Genomic DNA, 24,420 nt, shown 5'->3' with positions numbered 1-24,420 from the left:
GCATTTTGTTTTTATTTTATTTTTTTTACAAGGAAAACCACCATGTTGGTTCCCAAGTTTTATTCAAGAACTCACACAACATATTCCAGATAATTGAGTTTTAATCGTCTTCAGCTTGATTAATCTGGAAGTAACGCAATTCGTAACTCTCTTTGCTGTTAGCAACTACGCGTAACCAATCATGTAGATTATTCTTCAAATATTTTTTGGTGAGGTATTTCGAATACCTTTTGGAAAAAGGCACCTCAGAGGTTACAGTAATCTTGTTTTTGCTTCTTTCGGTTGTTACAACACTCCACCAAGATTCCCAGCTTTTCCATTCGTTTTGATTCTCTCCTGAAGAAACTGTTCAAAATTGGCAGCATCTATGATTCCATCTTCTATAGGGTGGGTACAGTCAAGGGTAAAATTCGGGACCTGCTTTTATTTTGCTCCCCTTCGCCACAAACTTTTTCACGGGCGCCATGGAGGCAGCGAAGGCAGAAAGGGCTACTGCATTTTAAAACACACTGAAATAGTCTACATAGAAGAACTCTGGGTTTTGGGAGGTTAGGGAATCCTGGCTCTGCCTGGGGGTAGCTAACACAAGTTACTTTGCCAGTCTGAGCCTCAGTTTCCCCCTCTGTAAAAAGTAGATACGAGTGATGATTGAGGGAGCCTACATAAGGCAAGGATCTGTAAAAACGTTCAATGATTTTCCTTCCTGGACCCATGATTTTTACATCGCGGTGGCAGGGGCCGGCCACGGGGCCACCCGAGGCTGCAGAGGTTCCCTGAAGTAGGGCTAGAGAGTCCAAACAAGATGGGGACTCGGCCGTCTCCGCGCAAACCCGGAGGGACCCGCAGCCCAGCCAGGAGCAAGCGGCAGCGAGACACTGCCCCCACGTGGCCGTAGGCAGTATGCCACGCTCGTGGAAAATCAAATGCAAACATACATGACGAGTGAATATTAATATTAACAACTGGGAACTTTGTTTTCCTTTTTAATGCTGCGTCCCAACTGAACTTACTACTGCCGATTACAAGGGCACTTTGACTCCAAAGCCCAGGAGGAAACCAGGGGTTAATATGCTGTAACTGGCGCGTGAAGCGTCAGGCTGATATCGGGCATGCGTAAACCGATGAAGGTGGGGCTTAGAGAACATGAAGCGCCGCGTCACTAGACTAATATAGTATGAACGGAAAAGATTGCGACTGGGCGGTAGCGTGGCCGAGTGGTCTAAGGCGCTGGATTTAGGCTCCAGTCATTTCGATGGCGTGGGTTCGAATCCCACCGCTGCCACACCTTCAAGGGTCTCACTTTTCCATCCTTCAACTTCCATATCCTCTCCCAATTACCCTTCACTTTTTCTGCCTTCTGACGTTTTTTTTTTTTCCCCACAGTAGAAAATCCTCAGAGGGATCCTTCATTTCATTCACTTTCTCCTTACACAGGAATTTCAACCTGTAAAAGTTATTTCTTCCAGTTCAGCCTTTTTTTTTTTTAATGGAATGGGGAAGGGAGAGGAAAAGAAGGAAACTGCAGGACAATCCACCTCACTCCCTAGCCTACTACACAAACCCACCAATCCCGCTACCTTAAAAAACGGAAACAAAAACGTCTCCCTATTTCCATGGGAAAGGATCCTGAGATACCTTGAAAAGCTCTCAACAGTCTGTCTGCGCCTTTAATTTAATGCTTCAAGGCCTGAGGCCACTGGGAGTGGGCCCCTTTACCTCCCAAGGACAAAGATTAGGTGGAGGTGATTTTAATCAAGACGTCAGTTAGGCAGGGTCCCTTTCTGGCCCGCTCTGTGTCAGCAGAGAGCTCAGGCTGACTCCATAAATCACTGTTGGTAGAAACTGTGTCAGGTGACTTTATGGAGGGTCTGGGGTATCAGGAGCCCTGCCCCCCCCCCAGGTGTATCAGCCTTGAGGTCCCAGCTTCATTGATCCACTTCCTGCTTGTTTATTTACTCATTCAACAACCATTTATGAAGGGCCTACTATGTGCCAGAAATCAAGTTCAACCTGAGGCTACAGAGCAAAACAGGAGACATGTTTTGGGCCTCACAGAGTTCACAGCCACTGTAATTTCTTTAATTAGACCTGTGAGGAGTGTCATGCAGAATGCGGAAGCCAACCCAGGGACAACGGAACAAGTGACTTTTAGCTTGGACTTGAAATTGAGAGATTAGCTAGTGAAGGTGGGAGAGGGGAGTTCCAGGAAGAGGGAACAGCATGTGGAATATCCTAGAGGCAAAGGAGAGCCTGGTGAGTCTGAGATGCTGGGAAGGTAATTCAGGGCAGCTGGGCAGAGAGCAGCTGGACATGGCTAGAGATGAGACTGAAGTGTTAGGCAAGCAGGGCCATAAATGCCAAGTTAAGGCTTTGAACTTGGCCCTGAGGGCATGCGAAACCATGGAAAGGTTTTAAGCCGGAGGGTGGCATGTTCCAATTTTGGATGTTGCCTCTGGCAGTAGGAATAGGAGGTTCTATTCAAAGCCTACTGTAGTTGTCTAGGACAAAGGAGAGTGGCTTGTACCATGGTTGTGACAGTGTGTTGCACAGGGAGACATTTTGGAGGTGGATCTGACAGAACTCAATGACGAAGACATGAAAAAGAAGAACACATCGAAAGTGATGACCAGGTTTTGGGCTTGAGCCACTGGATGGCTGGCAGTGCCTCTCGTCTCCCTAGGAGGGAACACAGGATGAAGAGGACGTTTGTGGAAAAGATGATTTCACTCTGATCCACACTGACTTTGAGATTTAGGACATGGGGTTGAGTAGATTGGACATAGAAGTCTGGAGGCCAAGAGAACACTCTGAGTAATTGATACAGATTTGGGAGGCACTGGAGACTGAGGTCATGGGAATGGATGAACTTGCCCAGGAAGAGCATGCAGAGGAAGTAGAGGGACCAATATGGAGTCCTGAGGACCATCATCCTAAAGGGAATGCAATGGAAAAGAAGCCAGTGAAGGAGATAAAGAAGGACTGGAGACACAAGTGGAAGACAGGTGTGTTGTCATATAGACGGTTGTCAATAAGATTATGGCAAGAAGGAGGGAGTAGCCAACTATGTAGAAGAGACTTGGCAAAATAAAGACTGAAAAATATTCTTTGGTTTTATGATTTATGGACAAGGTCATTGATGACCTTAATTAAAGTCATTTTGGTGTGAATTGAAGAGAAGAAATGGAAACATAAGTGTGGACATCTCATCATGAAATTTGATGAGTGATGGTAGCAGTAGCGGGAGGGGGAATGGGGAGTCAAGAGAAATTTTTTTTTTTTTTTTTTTTTTGGCGATACGCGGGCCTCTCACTGTTGTGGCCTCTCCCGTTGCGGAGCACAGGCTCCGGACGCGCAGGCTCAGCGGCCATGGCTCACGGGCCCAGCCGCTCTGCGGCACGTGGGATCTTCCCAGACCGGGTCACAAACCCGTGTCCCCTGCATCGGCAGGTGGACTCTCAACCACTGCGCCACCAGGGAAGCCCAAGAGAAACATTTTTAAGATGAGAGAGACCAGATGATGTTTTAGACGCCTGGCATTGGGTCTACAAAGGGGAATAGCTCCATCACCCATAATGGAAAGTTTGTGAATTCGCCTTAATGGTCCATCCTGATTGGCTATTTCACTTTGAGCTGCCCACAGTAATGACTCTGTTTTCTGCGTTTATAATGCTTCTGCTTAGTGTCTCCAAGAAAGCTAGGACCTCTTCCTACTTGCTGTCTCAAAATTAGAACACTCCCTAACACTATACACAAAAATAAACTCAAAACAGATTAAAGACCTAAATGTAAGGCCGCATACTATAAAACCCTTAGAGGAAAACATAGGCAGAACACTCTCTGACATAAATTGCAGCAAGATCTTTTTTAATCCACCTCCTAGAGTAATGAAAATAAAAATAAACAAATGGGAACTAATTAAACTTAGAAGCCTTTGCACAGCAAAGGAAACCATAAACAAGACGAAAAGACAACCTACAGAATGGGAGAAAATAGTTGCAAATGAAACAACTGACAAGGGATTAATTTCCAAAATATAAAAACAGCTCACGCAGCTCAATATCAAAAAAACAAACAACCCAATCAAAAAATGGGCAGAAGATCTAAATAGACATTTCTCCAAAGAAGACATACAGATGGCCAAAAAGCACATGAAAAGACGCTTAACATCACTCATTATTAGAGAAATGCAAATCAAAACTACAGTGAGCTATCACCTCACACCAGTCGGAATGGCCATCATCAAAAAATGTACAAACAATGAATGCTGGAGAAGGTGTGGAGAAAAGGGAACCCTCCTGCACTGTTGGTGGGAATGTAAATTGGTACAGCCACTATGGAGAACAGTATGGAGGTTCCTTAAAAAACTAAAAATAAGGGCTTCCCTGGTGGCGCAGTGGTTGAGAGTCTGCCTGCCGATGCAGGGGACACGGGTTCTGTGCCCCGGTCCGGGAAGATCCCACATATCGCGGAGCAGCTGGGCCCGTGAGCCATGGCCGCTGAGCCTGTGCGTCCAGAGCCTGTGCTCTGCAACAGGAGAGGCCACAACAGTGGGAGGCCCGCGTACCACAAAAAAAAAAAAAAAAAAAAAAAAAAAAACCTAAAAATAGAGCTACCATATGATCCAGCAATCCCACTCCTGGCCATATATCTGAAGAAAACCTTAATTTGAAAAGATACATGCACCCCAGTGTTCATTGCAGCACTATTTACAATAGCCAGGACACCTAAATGTCCATAGACAGAGGAATGGATAAAGAAGATATGGTACATATATGCAATTGAATATTACTCAGTCATAAAAAAGAATGAAATAATGCCATTGGCAGCAACATGGATAGACCTAGAGATTGTCATACTGAGTGAAGTAAGTCAGACAGAGACAAATATCATATGATATCACTAACATGTGGAAAAATCTAAAAAATGTACACATGAACTTACTGGAGTTTTCACGGATGTAGAAAACAAACTTACGGTTACCAGGAGGGAAAGGGTGGGGATAAATTGGGAGAGTGGGATTGACATATACACACTACTATATATAAAATGGATAACTAATAAGGACCTATGTATAACACAGGCAACTACTCAATACTCTGTAATGATCTATATAGGAAAAGAATCTAAAAAAGCATGGATATATGTATATGTATAACTGATTCACTTTGCTGTACACCTGAAACTAACACAACACTGTAAATCAACTATTTCCAATAAAAATTTAAAATAAAATATCTATGAGAAGGTATACAAGAAAAAAAAAAAAGAACCTCACAGAGGGTGGGTTATCTGGGCAGCCTCTAAAACCCTCATGGGCACTTGGTTCCTCTGCTGGGTGGAAGTGCTACCTCGTTTCCCATTGGGTGAAGACACTTGAGAGGAAGGAAGCTTTCTGGCATAGTGACCCATGCTGGCCCCATGCCCAGGGTTTAGACAGTCTACTTGCAGGGGAAGAGATGACTTAGAGAAATCCAGAAAACAAATCGATTTTGCTTTTGGGTTTCACAAGCTGAGGTTCGGCAGTAGACAAAAGATCTAGAAGATTATGTGAATAGTGAAAACCTGTTTTTCCTGCCCTAAGAACAGATTTCTCAGGGCTGGTAGAGAAAGTCAGAGGAGAAGGTGAGTTTACATGCAAGCATGTTACTGAGAAGAAAGAAAGCCCCAAATGGCCTGAGGTTTGTGGATCTGAGACTGAGAAAGATCCCAGAGCTCAACCCAAGCCCTGACGTGGCTAAGGTGCAGAAAAGCAGAAATAACCATGTGTCGTGTTTAGGCCAGTGGGCCTTGGGCAGGTCCTCCAAATTACCCCGCCTGTAGAGAAGTGACCCCCACCCTCCTCTACTCTTTGAAGTTAGGCAACCCTAGTTTCCTTATTTATAAAATAAGAATAATAAGCCTTATGTAAGGGTGGGCCTGAGAATTAAGTACGAGCATATAGATGAAAGCTCTTTCAAACTGTCAAGCATTAAACATAAAGGATAAAACATAAACAAAGCATAAAGGATTATTATTGAGCTTTTAAAAATTATGTACACACATGCAAATTGACCATAGCAAACAGGAGCACACATTTTTGAACTGCTTCACGAACTTTCTTAATTGTTCAGCAGAGGACATACTGCTGATGCCCACGCCGGGCGATGGCCACGTTGGCCCTAACACATTTGCTCCCTCCGACCCCGTCACAGATTTCTTTAGGCTTGTGATGGTTTTCTTCTCTGCTAGGATCCATAGTTTTATCAGCCAATTCCACGTGTGCATATTATGATATATATACAGACGTATTTACACACTAATATTTTGGTATTCACAGTTGATACCAAGATGATAGGGAGGCACTGTTTCTGTGGAGAGCAGCGCTGGATTAAGAAATTTTGTGGTTTAAACATTAAGGATTATGGTGATCACTACTGGCCCCCTCACTAACAAACTGAAGCGATAGTAAAACAAAAAATATGACCAACTAATTTCTAATAATTCCCATTATTACTATATTGGTACTTTTTAGAGAGATCCAATTTTTTTTAAGGTTTTTTTTTGAGACTTAATTGACATGTAACATTACATTAGTTTCAGCTGTACAACATAATTATTTGCCATATGTATATATTGTGAAATGATCACAATGTCTAGTTAAATTCCATCACCACACAGAGTTCCAATTATTTTTCTTGTGATGAAAACGTAAGATCTACTCTCAGCAACTTTCATTTATACAATACTGTAGTTACCAGGCTGTACATTTCACCCCCATAATTTATTTACTTTATAACTAACTGGAAGTTTGTATCTTTTGACCACCCTAAAAAAATTTTTTTTTCTTTTCCTTTTTTGATGTCCCTTCTGGTATTGAAGTCTGTGCTTACTGAGTCATCCCTAGACTCATGCACCGGAAACCCAAAAAGGCCAAGTTGGGCTGGGCAGAAGCCTGGGTCTCAGGTGTCCTTCCAACCCTGTCTATCAACACACAGGGAGACCTGCATGAGTGAGCGAACCCAAAACATAAGCATAGCAGCTGATCAAACTCAGTGCTCCTAGAAGGGGTCTAATCCAAGATCCCGAGACATCTCAGGACAAGCACAGAGAAGCTCGGGCAGCGAGGAGGGTCCGTGTCCCTAGAGAGGTAGCAGCAGCCAGCGAAAACTTGGAAACGTCAGCCCAGCTGCACGAGCAGCTGCAGCTAGGCCCCTAGGAGTGGAGCCAGACGGGAGGGGATGGGGCTAAGGCTGAATCACAAACAGGAGAGGAGAGGGACCGACCAAGAGAGATGAGCAAGTCTAGTTACCAAAGGAGAAACCAAGGCGAGGATTCAGGCGTTCGGCTACAGCCAGAAACGGGGCGGACTAGAGCAGGGGAGAACGCGGGGGCGGGCCAGGCCTGGGCAGGGGCGGGGAGAAGGCCTGGAAGGCGGAGCAGGCTGTGAAGATAGGACCTTCTCGTAGGCATCCCGGCCGGGTCAGAGAGAGACCAAGGCCGGAGGGAGGGAAAGGGGCGCGGCCAGGGCTCAAGAGGCGGGGCAGGGGCACGTCGAAACCCAGAGGGCGGGACAGGGGCGGGGTTAGAACGCCGGAATATCCAAGCGGAAGACCTGCTAGGCAGATCCAAGCCCAGAGGGTGGGGCAGGGACAAGCCCAGGACTCAAGGGAGCGCCCAAGTCCGGAAGACGGAGCAGGTTCTGGTGCAAGTCCTGAAGGCGAAGCAGGGGCAGGGACAGGCCGGCGGCGATGGTCAGACGACGAACGGCCGCGGGCCTAGGAAGTGCAGGGCCAGCACGAGCAGGCCAAGGAGCAGCAGCAGCCCGAGCAGTAGCCGCAGGAGTGTTCGCGCTGTGGAGCCGCGGGTTCCCCGGCCCGTCGACTGCACGTATCGCTCCACGGCGTCTGCGAAGCTGAACTTGTCGGGCACGTAGCCAAGCTGAGCGCGGGCCTTAGCGATCTGGAAGGTGTGCGTCACGGCCACGCTGCGCACCTGCGGGGAGAGGCGGGGCAGCCGAGGGACGGGACTAGTGGGCGTGGGGAGCAACCTCTACCATGTTTTACTCGGATAAGAGAGGGTAGGGATTTCCCTTCCGTCGCACAGAGATTTAAAATGACCTCTATGCTGGATCTTGCGTCTGCGACGCCCTCATGGGGAGGACTTCCTGCCTCTCTTCCACCTCCATTTTCCTGGGGGGGGGCCGCCTCCAGGATACATTTTCTGCATCTCCCCACCCTACTGAACTCCTCAGTCCCCCAAAAGTAAAGGCCCCACCTCTGCACTCCCCTTCCCCGGCCCTAGCACGATGCCGGGGCTCAGGAGGCCCTTGATACATTCTGCCTGTGGCCTGAGTGCAGCTATCCGGAAAACTTGTCTCCAGGAAACATCCTTGACTTTTCAGCCCACAGCCCCAGATGGAGTCTGGGCAGGCAGGCTCCAGGGTGCAAGCTTCACGCCCTGGCTGATTAACTGAGCTTCCCTAAGAGAGGCATTCAATTATGCATAAGTGATTACTCTCTCCAGGGTTTGAAGCTGCGTTTCCTGATGCCAGATGGCCTGGGTCCCACAGGCTTCAAAGGTGGTGCTGACAACAACAATTACTGAGTAAGCACTCTGAGCCTGTCATGGGCTAAATTCTTTCTAGGCCATATCTCATTTAATCTTCTGAAGTGGTAATACCACCATCTCCTTTTTTGAAAATTGAAGATCAGAGAGGTTAAGTGACTAGCCCAGGGTCACACAGAGAAGCCAAACTCTAGCTCATGCCCTTCCCAGCTATGCTAGGATTGAGAAGATACCCTCCCACCTGACTCATTTCTTTGCCTTTTGTTCCTCAGCTGGACACTGGGAAGGAGTCCACTAGCTGCTTGATTCTGCAGTGGCCCTGAAACAGCCCTTGCGGTCAAGCCCCTGGTCTTGGATGCTTGTGTGAGGAGAGAGGGAGAGAGGCCAGTTCTTGTCCTTTTTTGCCTCAGCTAGTAAATTCAGGGCTTTGGCGGGTACAGCTGTGAACTAGATAGGCAGGGTCCTGGGACACAGCATTCTCAGATGTCAGGCTTAGATGTCACCTCCTTTGGGAAGCCTCCCTAACTTCCTCAGAATTGGCTTAGGTGCCCCTTCTGTGTACTCTGTAGTTCCTCATTACTTCCCCCAGTATAGCCCTTGCTGGGCTGCCTTCCCCTTTGGACTGTGAGCTCACCATTAAATGAGATCATAATCTTTTTGCCCCTCCTAACTTAGCAAAGCATCAGGGACAATCAAATGAGAGAGTGGACTGGAAGGATTTTGCAAATAACACCAAACACCACTTGTTGCTTTACTGTTTACAATCTGCATTAAAACATCCTCTCTTTTAAACTCTGTGCGAATAGAAAGCAAGGACTGCCTTGCCTCCACTCCTCAGCACAGTGCCTGGCGTACATTAGGTGCTCAATACACATCAAATGAATGAAAAAAGGCTATGAAGTCAAACTAGAGGGCTAGTTGGTGTGTCATAGACTGACCAGAAGAGGGCGCCCGAGCTACAGTGCCCAGAAACTTCCCAGCTAACTAGGGATCCTTTGCCCGCCCCCCCCGAATTGAACAAGGAAACCCACCAGGGAGTGGAGAGAGAAGGGAGCCGGCTGCCTACCCGACCACAACTCAGCAGCACTTTGGCAGCTATTTTATGTGACTATGATTCCTGACATTTCACAAGCTAGTGGTTAAGCTTGAAATCATTTAGGTCTCCTCTGGGTTCAAATCTCAATGCTGCTACATAAGGGAATGGTCATGAGCCAGGTTATTTCACCCCCCCTCCCCCCACTGAGTGTTTCATTTCCTTCTCTGTACATGGAGGTGATAATAACAGAATCCACAGTCTATAGTAGTTGTGAAGATTAAATGAGATAAACACAGTGCTTGGCATTTCACACTCTATAGATGGTCCCTATTTTTACTATTCTCTTTCCTCTGCTAGTTCAAAGGAGAGACCATAGGGAACTGTTTCTTTCTGTGGCCCATTCTCGATTCTCTGAGGTGGAGAGCACTGAGCTTGGAATGTGAAGCCAATTCCAGAATGGTGGGAGCTTGGACAAATCACTTATTTCTCTAGTGCTCAGTTTCTCACCATTAAATGAGATCATAATCTTTTTTCCCCTCCTAACTTAACAGAGCATCAGGGACAATCAAATGAGAGAGTGGACTGGAAGGATTTTGCAAATAACACCAAACACCACTTGTTGCTTTACTGTTTACAACCTGCATTAAAACACCCTCTCTTTTAAACTGTATATACAAATAGAAAACTGCATCATCATTATTTGAGAACAGTGTTCTTAACACAGTAGGTACTTAATATATACTTATTATTCAGTGAGCAGGAACTGTGAGCCTCGAATCAACAGGCTGTGTGTGTGTGTGTGTGTGTGTGTGTGTGTGTGTATTGATGGTTATTGGGAGTAGTGACATTCCAAAAAGTGAATTTCATGGAACCTGCCTTTGGGAGCCTCCAGTCTGGCTGGGAAGACAAACTGCTTATGAATGAAATGACAGTGATAAAGGATGGGCTTGGGCTTCCCTGGTAGCGCAGTGGTTGAGAGTCCGCCTGCCGATGCAGGGGACACGGGTTCGTGCCCCGGTCCGGGAGGATCCCACATGCCGCAGAGCAGCTGGGCCCGTGAGCCATGGCCGCTGAGCCTGCGCGTCCAGAGCCTGTGCTCCGCAACGGGAGAGGCCACAGCAGTGAGAGGCCCGCGTACCACAAAAAAAAAAAAAAAAAAAAAAAGGATGGGCTTGGAGCTGTTGCCCTTCAGACCAAGAGAGCACAGCCTCAGCAGAAGCTCAGAGGTTGGGATGTTATACAGGAGGTGGCCCTAGATTTGAGCCCACGTGGTAGGTTCTCAGACCTCAGACAAGCATCCAGTTACGGTGTCAAAAGGTGAGGGTTTGTGGCAGTGGAGAAGGGGCAGGAAGGCAAATGAGGGGCACCAGGACACAGGGGCTCCCCTCACAGCAGCCCACTTACCTCACTCCGGGTGAGCAGCGGCGGGAGGCTGCAGATGGGCTTCAGGGCCAGGTGCAAATACTCCATCACCGTGGCTGTGTGGGGAGAGAGGGACCAGTGACCAGGGGGCCTGCTCTAGGCAAACTCCAGGGAGGTCGTCAGAGACAAGTCAGTTGGGGGCATTATTTGCTTTGCTAGGGGGAATCTTCACTTTGCCAAGTTTTCCTGTCCTTGGATTCCTTTAAATCAGCAGTCTCCGCACACCCTGGGGTGCCTTGTTTGGCTGTGAAATATGTCACAAGTAAGTTATTATTAATATTAAAAGACTGACATTTTAAAATAAATCTGAGCAGATTCAAAGTGATCTCTACAATCACGTCTCTCTCACGCACTTCTATCCCGATGTGCTCTCTTGAGTCAGGGAGAAAGAAGTGGGAACGGTGGTTCAGCTCAGCCCGGGCTGCACTTCGGACCACTTTTTAAAATGTTCCTTCTTCCCCCACCCCCTTGCTTCCTGCGGATGCTGGGGTAATTGGTCTGGGGGTGTGGCTGAGGCATTTTTAAAAGCTCCCAGGTGATTCCACTGTGCAGCCAAAGTTAAGAAGCACTGAGTTTACAGTCAGCTCACTGGGAATTGGGAATTTATAGACAGTCTCCAAAACCGCCAGGACCTGCGGTTGAACTCTTCTCAGCTGGGGGTCAAGGAGTGTCAATCCTGGTGGTGATGCTGTGCAGGGGAAGTCATCCTGTGTGGGCACCCTGGGGGACAAAAATGTGCAGACCCCTGCTTTAAATGGCAGGCATCCCAATGCCTTATTCTTATTATTTTTTTTGGCTGCGCTGTGCAGCACGTGGGATCTTAGTTCCCAGACCAGGGATCGATCCCACATCCTCTGCATTGGAAATGCGGAGTCTTAACCACCGGACCACCAGGGAAGTCCCCCAATACATTTAAAGATCCAGCTGAGGTTTTCCAGGAACACAGTTATCTGTGACTTGGGGGCCACCTGCCCCTTCGGGCTGATCACTCCAAGCCTGAAGCCCGTGCTCATTCCAGCTGGAAGGAGGCCAGCATAGGGAAGCTGGGGCGTGAGAGTGGAGACTGACCTTCAGGGTGAGGAGGAGACTCTAGGGTCAAACAGAACCCTCACATGTCCAAAAGCAGCCTTAACTCCTGGGCGACCTTGGGGGATGGGGCATTCCAGCACAGGCAGCAGGACTGGAGTGCAGTGGGAATTCTGCCTCTCCCGCTTTCTCACTGGGGCACCACGGGCAGGTTGCTAACCTCTCAGAGCCTCAGTTGCCTCATCTTTACAATGGGCCTAACCCCACCCACCTGGCGAGTGGGATAGGGTTTAAACAGGGCCAGGACTAGGGTGAGGGGAGTGAGGTGCCTCGAGTGCAAAATTTAAGGAGGCACTTGCTCTCAGGGCTGGGCAAGTGCAGATGGGGCTTGGAGCATTTGACTCCTACGAGTGAAGGTTTCCTTACATTTTGTGCTCTCAGTGCCCCACTCGCCTCAGCCAGGTCCTGGCTCTGGGTTTAAACTGAGGTAATGCATGTACATCTGGCACATGGAGGGTTTTCACATACACACTCCTTTCCTCACCTGACAGGTAAACCCAGGAAGTAGGAACCTGGATCCAGGGCTTGCTGTACCCCAGCTTCTCAAACTGCAAGGAAACATGGCTTGAGGTGAGAACAGATCCTTGGGGGGCTGGTATAGGCCACGTGTTGCCTTTACCCCAGGGCCAGCAGAGCACCTCCTGGCCCCTCCTCAGCTGCCCACCAAAGGGGGCAGACCCCACAGCCAGCCCCAAGTTTACACCAGTCTTTAAATGAAGCCCGCACTGTGACCTGGAAAACTAAGTAGGAACTGACTGCGTGGGGTGCAGTCCCATCATTTAGTTATTTTTTACATCTGTGTACACCCAAAGACACTCTAAGGCACTTATATAGAATCTGATTATTTTCTAGAATCTGCTTTTCTGCTATTAAATTTTACAAAAAAAGCATACATGTGGAGGGTGGTGGGAGAAGCATGAAGAGATGGGCTGGCATAGGATGAACTGAGGTCTTCACTTGTATGAAAACCCTCCAGGTCAAAAAGACAGATAATAACAAGTGTTGACAGGATGTGGAGAAACTGGAACCCTCTTACACTGCTGGTGGGAAGGTAAAATAGTGCAGCCATTTTGGAAAACAGTCTGGCAGTAACTCAAAAGGTTAAACATAGAGTTACTGTATGATCCAGCAATTCCACTCCTAGGTATATACCCAACAGAAATGAGAAAATATGTCCACACAACTATTTACACACGAATGTTCATACAGCATTACTGATAACAGGCCCAAAATGGAAAACCCAAATTTCTATCAATTGATGAATGGATTAACAAAATGTGGCACAGCGATTGAATGAAATATCTTTTTGGCAATAAAAGAGAATGAAGTACTTGTATGACACATCCACAACATGGATGAACCTTGAAAACGTGCTAAATGAAAGACACTTAACACAAAGCCCACATACTGTATGATTCCATTCATAGGAAATGTCCAGAACAGGCAAATCTACAGAAAGCAGGAAGTAGCTTAGTGGTTGCCTATGGCTAGGGGTGGGGTGGGGTGAGAGGTAAATAGAAGTGACAGCTAAAAGGTATGGTTTGGGGAGGTTCTTTTCTGGGAAGGTGACAAAATGTTCTAAAATGTGTTTTGCTGATGGTCGCACAACTCATACTAAAAACCATCAACTTGTACGCTTTCAATAGGTGAACTGTATGGTCTATAAATTATATCTCAATAAAGCTGTTAAAAGTTGACATGCAAAGGGCCTGAATGCCCCCAGGATGTATCCTCCAGCGCGGGGTTTCTGGTCTGCCCCTTCCAGGAGTCTGTAGGCTGCTGCGAGAGGAGGCCAGGACTCTCAGAGGGGCTGCAGCGTAGGGGCCCGAGGGCCAACACCTCCCTTTGTGCTTTGCCTACCTCCTACTTACCTCTTTCAGGGCCTCACCACATAGTACGGGGGCCACAAGCAAAATCCCACAGGGCAGGACATCGACATAAATGAGGAAGTGGGCTGGGAGGGACTATGACAAACTGGGGGCGAGCATAGCCCCCCAAAGGGGCAGCCACCACCCAGCTCCAGCCAGTTCCAATGTTGCCCAGTGGACACTGTTGCCAGAGCTGGTTTTTAATGTGAAATCCTCTGATTTTCTGGGAAAAGGTGACAGGGAAAGAAGACATGGGGATCCCTGAATTCTCACTTGGGATGGGGGCGGTGTTCGGGCACCTACCAGTGGGGCCATCCACTCGAAGATGTTGACGCTCTCCCCGTCATTGATGTAGTACGCCTGCCCACTCTGAGGGGGACACATGGGGAGGGGGATGGTCAGGCACATGCCTGCTGCCTGACTCCACCCTCTCCGATGGCTCCCAGCAGCTGCCCCAACTCCCCACTTCTCCTCAGCAGCCCTGGAGACGGACCTGAGCAAGTCCCTTTGAGTTCCAGGGCTGCCAACTGACTAGCTGTATGACCTCAGTGGAGTCACTTAACCTCTCTGTACCTCAGTTTCTGCATCTGAGAAATGGGAGCATAATAATGGCATCTCCCCCTTGGGCTGTTGTAAAGGTGCAGGTGACAATACACGTAAAACATTTAGCATTCGGTGACTGAAATTCTGGGCTCAACAACACCTACCTCACAGGGTCATTTCAAGGAGCTAACGATGCTCTAAAAGGCCACTTTCCCCCCACCCCATCAGGCAGCTTGAATTGGGGAGCTATGTTGTGTGTGAGCCAGGAATCCCCGAGGGATGGGGGACCGCCTGCAGCCCGAGGGGTAAGGTCGGGGGAGCACTGCAGGAGACTCACGGCCACGTAGCCCTTGGTGGCGGTGAGAGCCTCAGCTGCTAGCACGTGTGCCTGCACCAGGTTGCACACGTGGACCCAGTTCATCCTCGTCCTGCGGTCCCCAAATCGGAACATGAACAGTCTCTTCTTGATGTGGCTCTGGTGGTGGGGGGAGAGGGCGAGAAACACAGACCTAGCCTGGAGTGGCTTTAAATTCCATCTACATGCAGAAGGCTCCCAGGCCAGACTCCTCTGTCCCAGCCCCACATGCCTTCCGGAAGGCTCCACTTGGCTGCCCGATAGACAAGGCAGACTTGTCCTGTCCTGTGAGCGCCTTATCCCCATTTGGCCGCCCCTCCCCACCCCCTCAGCCCACAGCACCCAGGGCTCAGGCCTAAAGCCTGCAGCCAGCTTTGGCTGTCCCCTCCCTCACTCTCCACACCCAACCCGTCTGCAAACCCAGTCGTCTCAGCCATTACAATCTGTCCAGAATTCGGCCACTCCTCACTGTACTGACTTCCGCCCTCATCTCTCACCTGGACACTGAAAGAGCCTCCTAACTGGTCCCCTGCTTCCACCCCCCGCCGCTGTGGCCTGTTCGTCCAGCTGGGGGATCCTTTTGAATCCTAAGTCAGATCGTGTCTCTTCTGCTCAGAAACTTCCGGGCGCGGGTGGCAGAGGAGGCCCTTCTGCTCTGGCCCCAGCTACTCTCTGACGTGTCTCCCACCGACTCTTTTGCTCACTCTGCACGAGCTACTCGGCCTCCTCCCTGGAACGTGCCAGCAGGGCCCCACCTCAGGGCTTCGGACTAGCCGTTCCCTCTGTCTGGAAGGCTCTTCCTCCAGATAGCTGTGTGATGCACCTGGTCACCTCCTTCAAGTTGCTCAATATCCCTGCTTGAAGAGGCTCCCCGACTGCCGGCACCCCCAGCTTCCCCCAACCCCACTCCACTTTTCCTCTTTCTCCATAGTCCCTGGCACCTTCAAACGTTCCTTGTATTGTATCATGTTTATTCTCTCTCTCTCCTCCTGTGAGAATATAAACCCTACAGGGGCGGGAATCATCTGTTTTGTTCACTGACCTGTCCCCAAACCTGGAACAGTTTTTCATTTCCAGCTTTGTGCCCAAGCTGTCTCCTCTATTTGGACCACTTTCTCTCTACCACCCCATTTCCTTGGTTAGCTCCTTCTGTATCCAAACAGCACAGCCATCACTTCCTCCAGGAAGCCCTCCTGGACCTCCCCTGCCAGGCCCTCTCTGCTGTGCTCCCATCTTCTCCCTCTCACCTCTACACAGCCCTTACCACCCTGAATCTGTGACTGTGGAGTCTGTCTCCCTGACTAGGCTGTGAGAAATTTGAGGACAGGATCTAGAGCCCCCTGTAGCTATATCCCTGGCAACCAGCCTTCTCTGGAGACAGGTTTTCTGCGTGAAAAGCCTGGTGCTGGCAGCATGAGATGAGCCATCTGGCCCTTATGGAGCTCACATCTGAGCAGGACAATAGTTTCCTCTGCTTCTTTGGGGTCATAGCTCCATGTCTCCTCTACCGGTACCCAGGCCTGGCTGGCGCACCCTGAGAGCTCTGTTCCTGGTGGGCCTCATGGGGGCAGGACTTCTCCCAGAACTGAGGGTCCCCCGCTCGGGACACTGCCCTAAGACTGACGCGGTGACCGTGGGTCCCCATTCACACACATATCAGCCAGGCTCCTCCTGTGCCTCCGGCCTGGGGCTGGGACAACATACCGCCACGCGGGGCAGGTGCCTCTGCTCTTCGGGGCCGTAGATCCCTGGGGGCCGGAGCACACATGTCCGCAGAGCGCCTCCTCCTACAACACAGGGAAGGGCGGTCAGGGGCCTGGGGAGGGGCGGGTGAGCAGGGAGAGGGACAGAAAGGCCGTCCACATCTCCTGGTTCTTACCCGGAAAGGTTAGTGGGGAAGGCAGGGCCTTGGGGTTTCCTCATTCAATTAATTATTCTCTCAGTCAGTCATTCAACAAACACTGTTCAGAATCATTCCCCACCTCCACCGCCCTCAGCACTGGGCCCTGGGATGGATGCTGTGAAGAATCCAAGGATGACCAAGAAATGGTCCCTGTCCTCACAATGCTCTCAGGCCAGTAACAGAGGCAAGACCTAGATGCAGGTATCTGCATGGCCCGTGAGAGTTTAACCAGCACTTGACAGACATGATCTCTTTCAACTCCCAGAGTCCTACTGTGTCCATTTTACAGACGCGCACAGACCCACATGTCCTCATGCCAATAGCTATAGTACTTTACTTTTTCTGGTCATCAGATAAGGATCACGATGGCTCTCAGAGAGGTCCTACTATGTGTCTGGTGCTCTGGTAAGCCTGGAATTTTTTCCTCAAAGCAGCCCTATGAGGTGGGAGCTGTTATTATTCCTGTTTTATGGATAAAAGAACCAAGGCTCAGAGAAGGGATGTGATTTGCCTAAGGGCACACAGCTCAGCCTTGCGGAGCTGAGATGGGGACCAAAGTCCAGGCACTGTCCACTAATACCTCTGGTGATACAGTACTAACAAATAGGCCCTCAGCTCTCTCAGCCTGGGTCTCCTCACCTGGAAAATGGGTGCTTTGTAACTGGTGGTAGCAGTTATACTTTCCAGACAACCAATGGAGAAATGAAAAGACTAGAGCCATCAGCATGAGAGCTGGGGGTCTGTTCCCCTAACTCTCACAGCTCTGTGCCAGCAGAGTCCCCAGACCAAGACAAAGTTTGGTCCAGGGCTTCCCAAATTCTCTGCTGAGGGGCCCCCACTGGTGGAAGTGGGAGCATGTCTCCCCAGGGGAAGTCTGGGGGTACAGCCTGAAGGGCTGCTCCAAACATATTCTTTTTAAGTCTTAAGAGGGCCTACAAATTTTTCAATTTATTCTCATAATTCATTTGTGTTTAAGATTAAAATTTTTAAAAATTACTATTTGTAAATTATTCGATCCCTAACCCCAACTCCTTAACTGAGATGGAGTCTCCTGGAAGATGTTTCACTCCTCCAAGGCTCAGGTTTCCCAAGAGGCTGTGCCTCCAGTTTGGGGAGCCTAGTGTATGCCATCCTCTGGGACCGGAAGCCCACCTTCCTTTGGGGGCCCCTTCCCCTTTGCACCAGGTCTAGCGGGGGACTGTCAGTCTAGATGCACCTCTCTTCCCTGAGATGGCAGCCACGGGACCCAGGCTGGGCCAATGCCATGTTCTCACCCAGGAATGTGACTCTGTGCATCACTGACACGGGATTGAAAATCACAGGAGTGGGTTCACCCTGAGAGACTGATCACCAGCTCCTGTCTCCCAGGACCCTGGAACTGCCCTGACCCTGTCCTTTCTAAGCCCTGGTGGTCATTTTTCTGGAATATATTTTCCAGAGGCTATCCCAGTATAAATTCCATTTTCTCCATAAATTAGCCAGGGTCAGTGTCTCCGGGTCATAGCCAAACACCCTGACTGCTCCCCCACCAAAACCCTCACTTTACAATGAGGCCCAGCGTATTGGGTTGAACAGTGGCCCCCAAAAGATATGCCGGTGTCCTGGAACCCGTGGATGCTACTTTATTTGGAAAAGGGGCCTTTGAGGATGTAATTAAGGACCTAAAAATGAGATGATCCTGGATTATCCGGGCAAGCCCTAAATCCAATGTCAGGTATCCTTATAAGAGACTCACAGAGAAGAGACAGATGGAGAAGAGGAGAGGCCATGTGAAGACAGAGGAGGAGACTGGAGCGATGCAGCCACACACCAAAGAAGGACCCCAAGCTTCTGGGGCCATCAGAAGCTGGAAGAGTCAAGGAAAGATTCTCCCCTCGCACTTTTGGAGGGATCGCAGCCCAAATGACACTTTGATTTCAGACATCTGACTGTGAACTGTGGGAACTGCGAGAGAAGAAATTTCTGTTGTTTTAAGCCACCAGGTTTGTGGTAATTTGTGCCAGCGGCCCCAGGACACTAATGAACCCAGAGACAGGAGGACACAACACATTCACATGGAGCTGGGGTCTGCATGCCTCAGGACTCTGCTACAGGGACCAGGGTGCTCCATGCCAGGTTAGAGGCAGAGTCTCAGGGACCAGCTTGGGTAGTAGGGACTGGAAATCACCCAGGGTGACGTGGCTGGGCTCCTGCAAGGCAGGTATCAGGTGAGCTTTTCTGTAAACAGCCTGCAGCTAATTTTAAACTCTGGGTCACCTGGGCATGGGGGGAGGTTGGTTGGGCTACAGCTGACACTGGCCAGTGGGGCACTGGGTGGCCACGTCACAGAGGGACTGCGCCCAGGGTATCCATGACTCTCCTGACCATGGAAAGCTGGGGATGCTTGTATAAATAATTCTCAGCCAGAGGATTAGGTGTCTGGCTTGTAGGCTGCTGGTCCAGCCAGGGGAGGCCCTGGTAGAGAAGAGAATTCAACTGCCGAGGGTCAAACTCCTGGGAAACACAGATGGATGTTCCCACTGGGATAAGGGGTTGAGGCTTGACAGGCCCAGGGTGAGAGGGTGGGGTGGGGAGGCTTTTAGGGAAAAGAGTTCATGCTCAGAGACTTACTCAGCCATAGCTACAGTGGAGCACAATGGTTAAGCCCCAGGCTCTGGTTTTAGACTCCCCTAGGGGGAGAGGGGGTTTTCAAATCCCACCTCTGCCACCTAAGAGCTATGTGGCCTTGAGCTAAGTCAGTTAACCTCTTAGCCTCAGTTTTCTCTCCTGTAAAATTGGGGATTATAATTTCAAACAACCTTCGCTCTCCAAATCCACTTGGCTCCTGAGTTTAGACGGTGAGGGAAACCAGGTTTTCTGTTTCTTTTTAGTTTCTGAATTTCAGAAAGCAAATAATGATAATTTAGATAGCAGGAATTTATCTGAATCTATTGATATTTGACTCCTGAGTTTGGAAAGCAAGGGGTAGCTAAGGTTCTTACCTCATATGGATGCTATGAAGAGTTATTGAGACTTTTGCAGGTAAAATCAGCGTGTAAAATAGGGCTTGGCATGTAGTAAGCACTCAATAAACACAAAATGTCCATGTTAGTGTTGTTGTTTTTTTTTTAACAGTGCCCATCATTATTTTATTCTCACTCAAGCTCTTTGAGGTAAATTCCACTATCCATTGTTTCATAGGTGAGGAATCTGAGGCTGGGAGAGGGTAAGTGCATTGCCCAAGATCACATAGCTGAGAGGCGGTGGAGCTTGGATTTGAACTCATTTCAGTCTGATGCCAGTACATGGGTGCTTAGCCACTGTGCCATGCTGCCACCTGTCCTTAATCTACTATTATTTCTCTATCACAATACAGTAAGAAGAGGCGATCCAGTAAGGCAGCCAAGGCCAATTTTTCTGGGAGTTACTGAAGGGCTCCTCACTTGCACAGCCCTTCCAAAGCGCTATATTTCATTCATATTCATAAGTTTGTACTCTTATAAAGAGGGTCCCCAAAACTGGATGCCCTCCTATATGGCAGAAAAGAGAGCTAGACGTGGACTAGCTCAAGTGTCTCCCCACCAGGACATGAACAATGTGAGGGCAGAGATTGGGCCTGACGTTTTCTGGGCTGTATCCCTGGTGGAGTGTGGGTGCTCAGAATTTGTTGGATGACGAATGTCCAAGGCCCTGGGGAAGTGTTCTTTGGAAGGAAGCTGGGAACATACCAGCTATGAGCTAGAATCGCACATGTGCTTCAGGGAGGGAGCAGTGGGCATGCACGTTGGCTGTGAGCAGGGCCTCCCAGTACTCACCTGGGAGAGGCGTCCCGTTGGCCATGAGGATCAACTGGTCAGCAATGGCTTTGGTTCGGGAGTAGTGGTCCACGTGCTATCAGAGAACAGGAAGTACAGAGCCACCGAACGGGGGTCAGAGACACTGCTGGCCACACCTGCCCGGCCCACCCAGCCCTCCTGGCCCCAGGGCTGTACCTCTGCTTCAGACCACATGGGGGTTCACTTCTGGGACCCCCACTGGGAAATGGCCAGGCCCTGAGCCCCACTCCCCTTCCTCTCCCTCTGGGCGGGAGCCACAGGAACAGAGGAGAGAGTTCAGAGCAGTAAAAACGACCAGGGGCTCCCTGATTCAGGGAGGCTCCTGCAAGCCACAATGCCTGCTCTGGGATGTGAATGCTGGACGTGAGTTGATGGATTGTTCACATGGAGTCCTTTAGTGCTCACGGGGTATTTTCACATACATCAACTCATTTCCTGGTCTCCACGTCCCCATAGGGTGGTGCTATCACACCCAGACGAAGAAGGAGAGCCTCCAAGTGAAGTGGTTTGCTCAGGGTTCCACAGTAGAAAGTGGCTTTGCTGGTTCAAGGCCAGGTCTATGTGATTTCAAAGCTCCTACTGGCACGACCAGCCAATATAGGAGAAGGCTTTTGCGCCACGCCGTTTTGGGGACCCTTTCTTCCTGGGTCTTACCCTGAATTGTGAAATTGACCCTGGCTCCGCCCATCCCTACCCTTTGGACTGTGGGTTCCAAGTCCATTGGCCCCGCCCACCTCTCCTGGAAGCCAGGTACCTTCTCCAGTGGGAAATATGGCACAGAGTCCTCATCGCCCTGTTCTATGGGCTTCCCGCCGAATGCGACATTGACGGTGCTGGTGTAGACAAGCCTTGGAACCCGCCGGTGGACACAAACTACAGTGACAGGTCACACGGCAACACACACACACACACACACACACACACACACACACACACACACAGTTGATGTGAGCAGGGAGCTGGTTGAGGAGGAACCCATGGGGACCTCCTTGGGCGAATCTTCCACCCAGCCTCCTGCACACATCCTGGCTCGGGACAGAAGAGCCTCCTTCCCTTAACTTGGGGAGGGGTCAAGTCCCCGCTCCCTGGGCCCTTGGGGGCCGGGCTGGCTCATTCTTCCTTCTCAGTGTGGCTGCGGCCCTTTAGCTACCTTGCCAGGGACAGGTCAGAAGAAAGTCTCACTCAGTGGGGACATAGGGAAAACACACTCTAGAATCAGAGAGAAAAATGCAGGACAAGGCAGGACATGCCCAGAGAGCCCAGGTGTGAGTTTTCTAATTTGGTGCTTCAGCAACTTTTCTCGCCCGCAACCCCTAATCCCTCTGTGCAAACTCCACTCCCCGTGTCCCCAGACACACTGAGGCCACGCTGAGCCCCATGCCAGGGCCTGGGCAGGCCTGCAGAACAGGAAAGATGTGCTGCCCACAGGCCCTCTACTGGGGAGGGCGGGGATCGGGGGGAGACTCCCACCTTTGTCCCCCTGCCCTGTCCCCCAGAGCCGGGCCTGTGCAGGGGTGGGGAGAGAAGCACAAACACACAGCAGGTCACACTCTGCTCTGAGCGCCTACCATCAATCACTAGTTTGGTGCCTCCAACATTTATAGACTCAATCTGCTCTTTTTGCAGCTAAAAGACAAGATAGAGGTGGGAGAGTCGGGGTGCTGTCTCATGCCTTGTAGCTGAGGCCATGAGGCTGGGCTTGGGTGGCAGGACGGGGGGCTGCAGCTCAGAGGCAGGGATCCCGAGGGGCCCATGGGCAGTGCGGGGGCCCTGGGCTCTCGTGCCCTTTTCCGTCCCCATATGCCTGGGCCACAGGGGAGGTTCTACCCCCCACTCTGGCCATCAGCTCCGTCATCTATGAAATGAGGGAAGACCCCCTTGGGTGGTCAGCAGGATTTAATAAGCCCCATGAGAGGACATGGTACAGGGCTTGACACAGAAAAGAGCCTCAGATGTGTTGGATTGTTTCCTGGCTCTAGAAGTCTCAGCTTCCTTATCCATAAGACGGACAAGTAATACTGTCCCTACCCAAGTGAGAGGGCTGGGCTTTGAAAAATAAAAACAACTGGGCTACAGTGAGAGCTGCTTGTGCGCCAGGGATTGGGCGAAGCCTTTACATCTCATTTAATCCCTACAACCACATGAAAGGTGGGTTCCCTATTGATTTTCAAACTATATTTATTCTTGTTGTGGTTGTTTTCAATGGGTAATACAGTCACAAGGTTAAAAATAACTCAAACAGTAAAACAAGAATGCAGTGAAGAGGAAATTTCCCTCCCAATCCTGATTCCAAGTCTCCCTTTTCCCTCCCCAGACTGTTACCAGTCTCTGTATCTCTAGAGATAATTGACACATTAATATCAGCGCACACAATGTGTGAGTATATAGCTTTTTTTTTTAAAAAAAAAAAACAGTGTCAAACACTGTTTTCGTACCTTGGAAATTGTTCTGTTATCAGTACATATCGAGTTACCTCATTCTTTTGAATGGCTGCCTAGAATTTCATCGTTTAGCTATATCACAATTTATTTAAATAATCTCCAACAGATGGACATTTCAGTTATTTCCTGTTTTGTTATTAAAAACAATGCTACAAATACATAAGTAAGTGTAGTTTCTGAGTCAAAGGGTATTGCGTGCTTTGATAGATACTGTTATACTGCTCTCTGGGGAGGTTGTGACATAAGTACTAGTAGTGCCCTCACTCTACAGGTGAAGAAACAGAGGCTCGAAGAGGTTAACTTTCCTAGCCACGCAGCTAGAAAACGGCAGAACTGGCATTTTGTCCCATGGGTGTAGCCCAAATCCTCCCTGGAGTAGGCGAGGAGCCTGATGAACACCGGGCATGCAGGGGGCGGGCAGAGCCAGGGCCTAAGCCTTGCGTGTGAGGCGCTCACCTGCTCGGCACCAGACATTCCGCAGGAGGCCATGTGGAATACACAGTCCACGCCTTCGAAGGCGCGGTGCAGGGCTTCTGCATCGCGGACATCAGCCTGAAACAGAGAAGGAATACACGGAGGTAGGAGGTCTGGGTCCAAGGCAATCCGAGGTAACAGCTGTGCCAGGTCTCGGGGCCGGGCCCCTCTCCCCACCCCAGGCCCAGCACCTGCAGGGCCCAGACAGGCTGTGGGGCAGGATTTACTAGATGATCCCACTGGGCGTCTTCACCATCATCGGCCCCATGTATGGAGCTGAGTCACAGGGGCTGTGCTCAGTGCTTTACATGCACTGTCTTCTCAACTCCCCACGAGGCCCTTGCGAAGCACATATTGTTAGTGTCCCCTTTCTGTGGATGAAGACGCGAGGCTCAGAGGTGCGGGACCCTGTGGCCAAGGCTGCCCAGCTGGGAGCTGGAGTTGGAGCTTAAACAATCTGACTCCGAAGCCTGTGCTCTTCAACGCCAGGCACCGGTTACACATCAGACACCATCCCCTGACCTCCACCACCAGCCTGCCCCCCGCCATCACTGCACCTGGATGAACTCGGTCCCCGGGCACAGCACCCACTGGGGTCTGCGGAGGTCGAGCAGGATGACAGAAGTGCCGCTCTTGGCCAGGCTGGAACCCAGGCTGAAGCCCAGGTAGCCTCCTCCTCCAGTCACCAGAACCTTCTGCTTAGAGGCCTGCACAGGTGTGGCCTGAGTCTTCCGCTGCAGTACTGGCACTGGGGCTGTCACTGGCTCACTGGGTTTCTGCCCAGCCCCTGATTCCCGTCTGGGCCCGGGCCCTACCCCTGACCCAGATAAAGGTGCAGCTCCTGAACCAGGTACTGACCCAGCTCCTGGCCCAGGCCCCAGAGCTTGTCCAGGCCCCGAAGCAGCACCAGGCCCTGGTCCAGGCCCCGAAGCA

At 50.1% G+C, this 24,420-nt stretch overlaps 1 protein-coding gene, 1 non-coding gene and 1 pseudogene across 2 annotated transcripts in view; 1 reads left to right on the top strand and 2 right to left on the bottom strand.

Moving 5' to 3' along the window:
• Positions 1–100: 100 nt before the first annotated feature.
• LOC114894853 lies at positions 101–466 on the bottom strand (annotated as a pseudogene).
• A 734-nt stretch (positions 467–1,200) lies between these two features.
• TRNAL-UAG lies at positions 1,201–1,282 on the top strand. Its single transcript has one exon. It is a non-coding gene; the product is annotated as a tRNA-Leu (tRNA).
• Positions 1,283–7,731: 6,449 nt separating this feature from the next.
• The window catches only part of SDR42E2 (short chain dehydrogenase/reductase family 42E, member 2), a 17,199-nt gene continuing 510 nt past the window's right edge, over positions 7,732–24,420 (bottom strand). Inside the window, exons 2-12 of the mRNA XM_029220852.1 lie at positions 24,045–24,241; positions 23,470–23,565; positions 22,141–22,198; positions 21,327–21,445; positions 20,552–20,627; positions 16,559–16,641; positions 14,837–14,974; positions 14,260–14,325; positions 12,573–12,636; positions 10,985–11,058; positions 7,732–7,971 (exon numbers count right to left, since the gene is read on the bottom strand). Coding sequence (XP_029076685.1) covers positions 7,732–7,971; positions 10,985–11,058; positions 12,573–12,636; positions 14,260–14,325; positions 14,837–14,974; positions 16,559–16,641; positions 20,552–20,627; positions 21,327–21,445; positions 22,141–22,198; positions 23,470–23,565; positions 24,045–24,241 — 1,211 coding nt within the window. The remainder of the gene's footprint in view (positions 7,972–10,984; positions 11,059–12,572; positions 12,637–14,259; positions 14,326–14,836; positions 14,975–16,558; positions 16,642–20,551; positions 20,628–21,326; positions 21,446–22,140; positions 22,199–23,469; positions 23,566–24,044; positions 24,242–24,420) is intronic.

Source organism: Monodon monoceros, unplaced genomic scaffold (genome assembly GCF_005190385.1).
Source record: "Monodon monoceros isolate NGI ecotype Baffin Bay Population unplaced genomic scaffold, NGI_Narwhal_1 Super_Scaffold_13, whole genome shotgun sequence".
NCBI lineage: Eukaryota > Metazoa > Chordata > Mammalia > Artiodactyla > Monodontidae > Monodon > Monodon monoceros.
The sequence above is the reverse complement of the archived record's forward strand: the minus strand, read 5'-3'. Positions and strand labels throughout refer to the sequence as shown.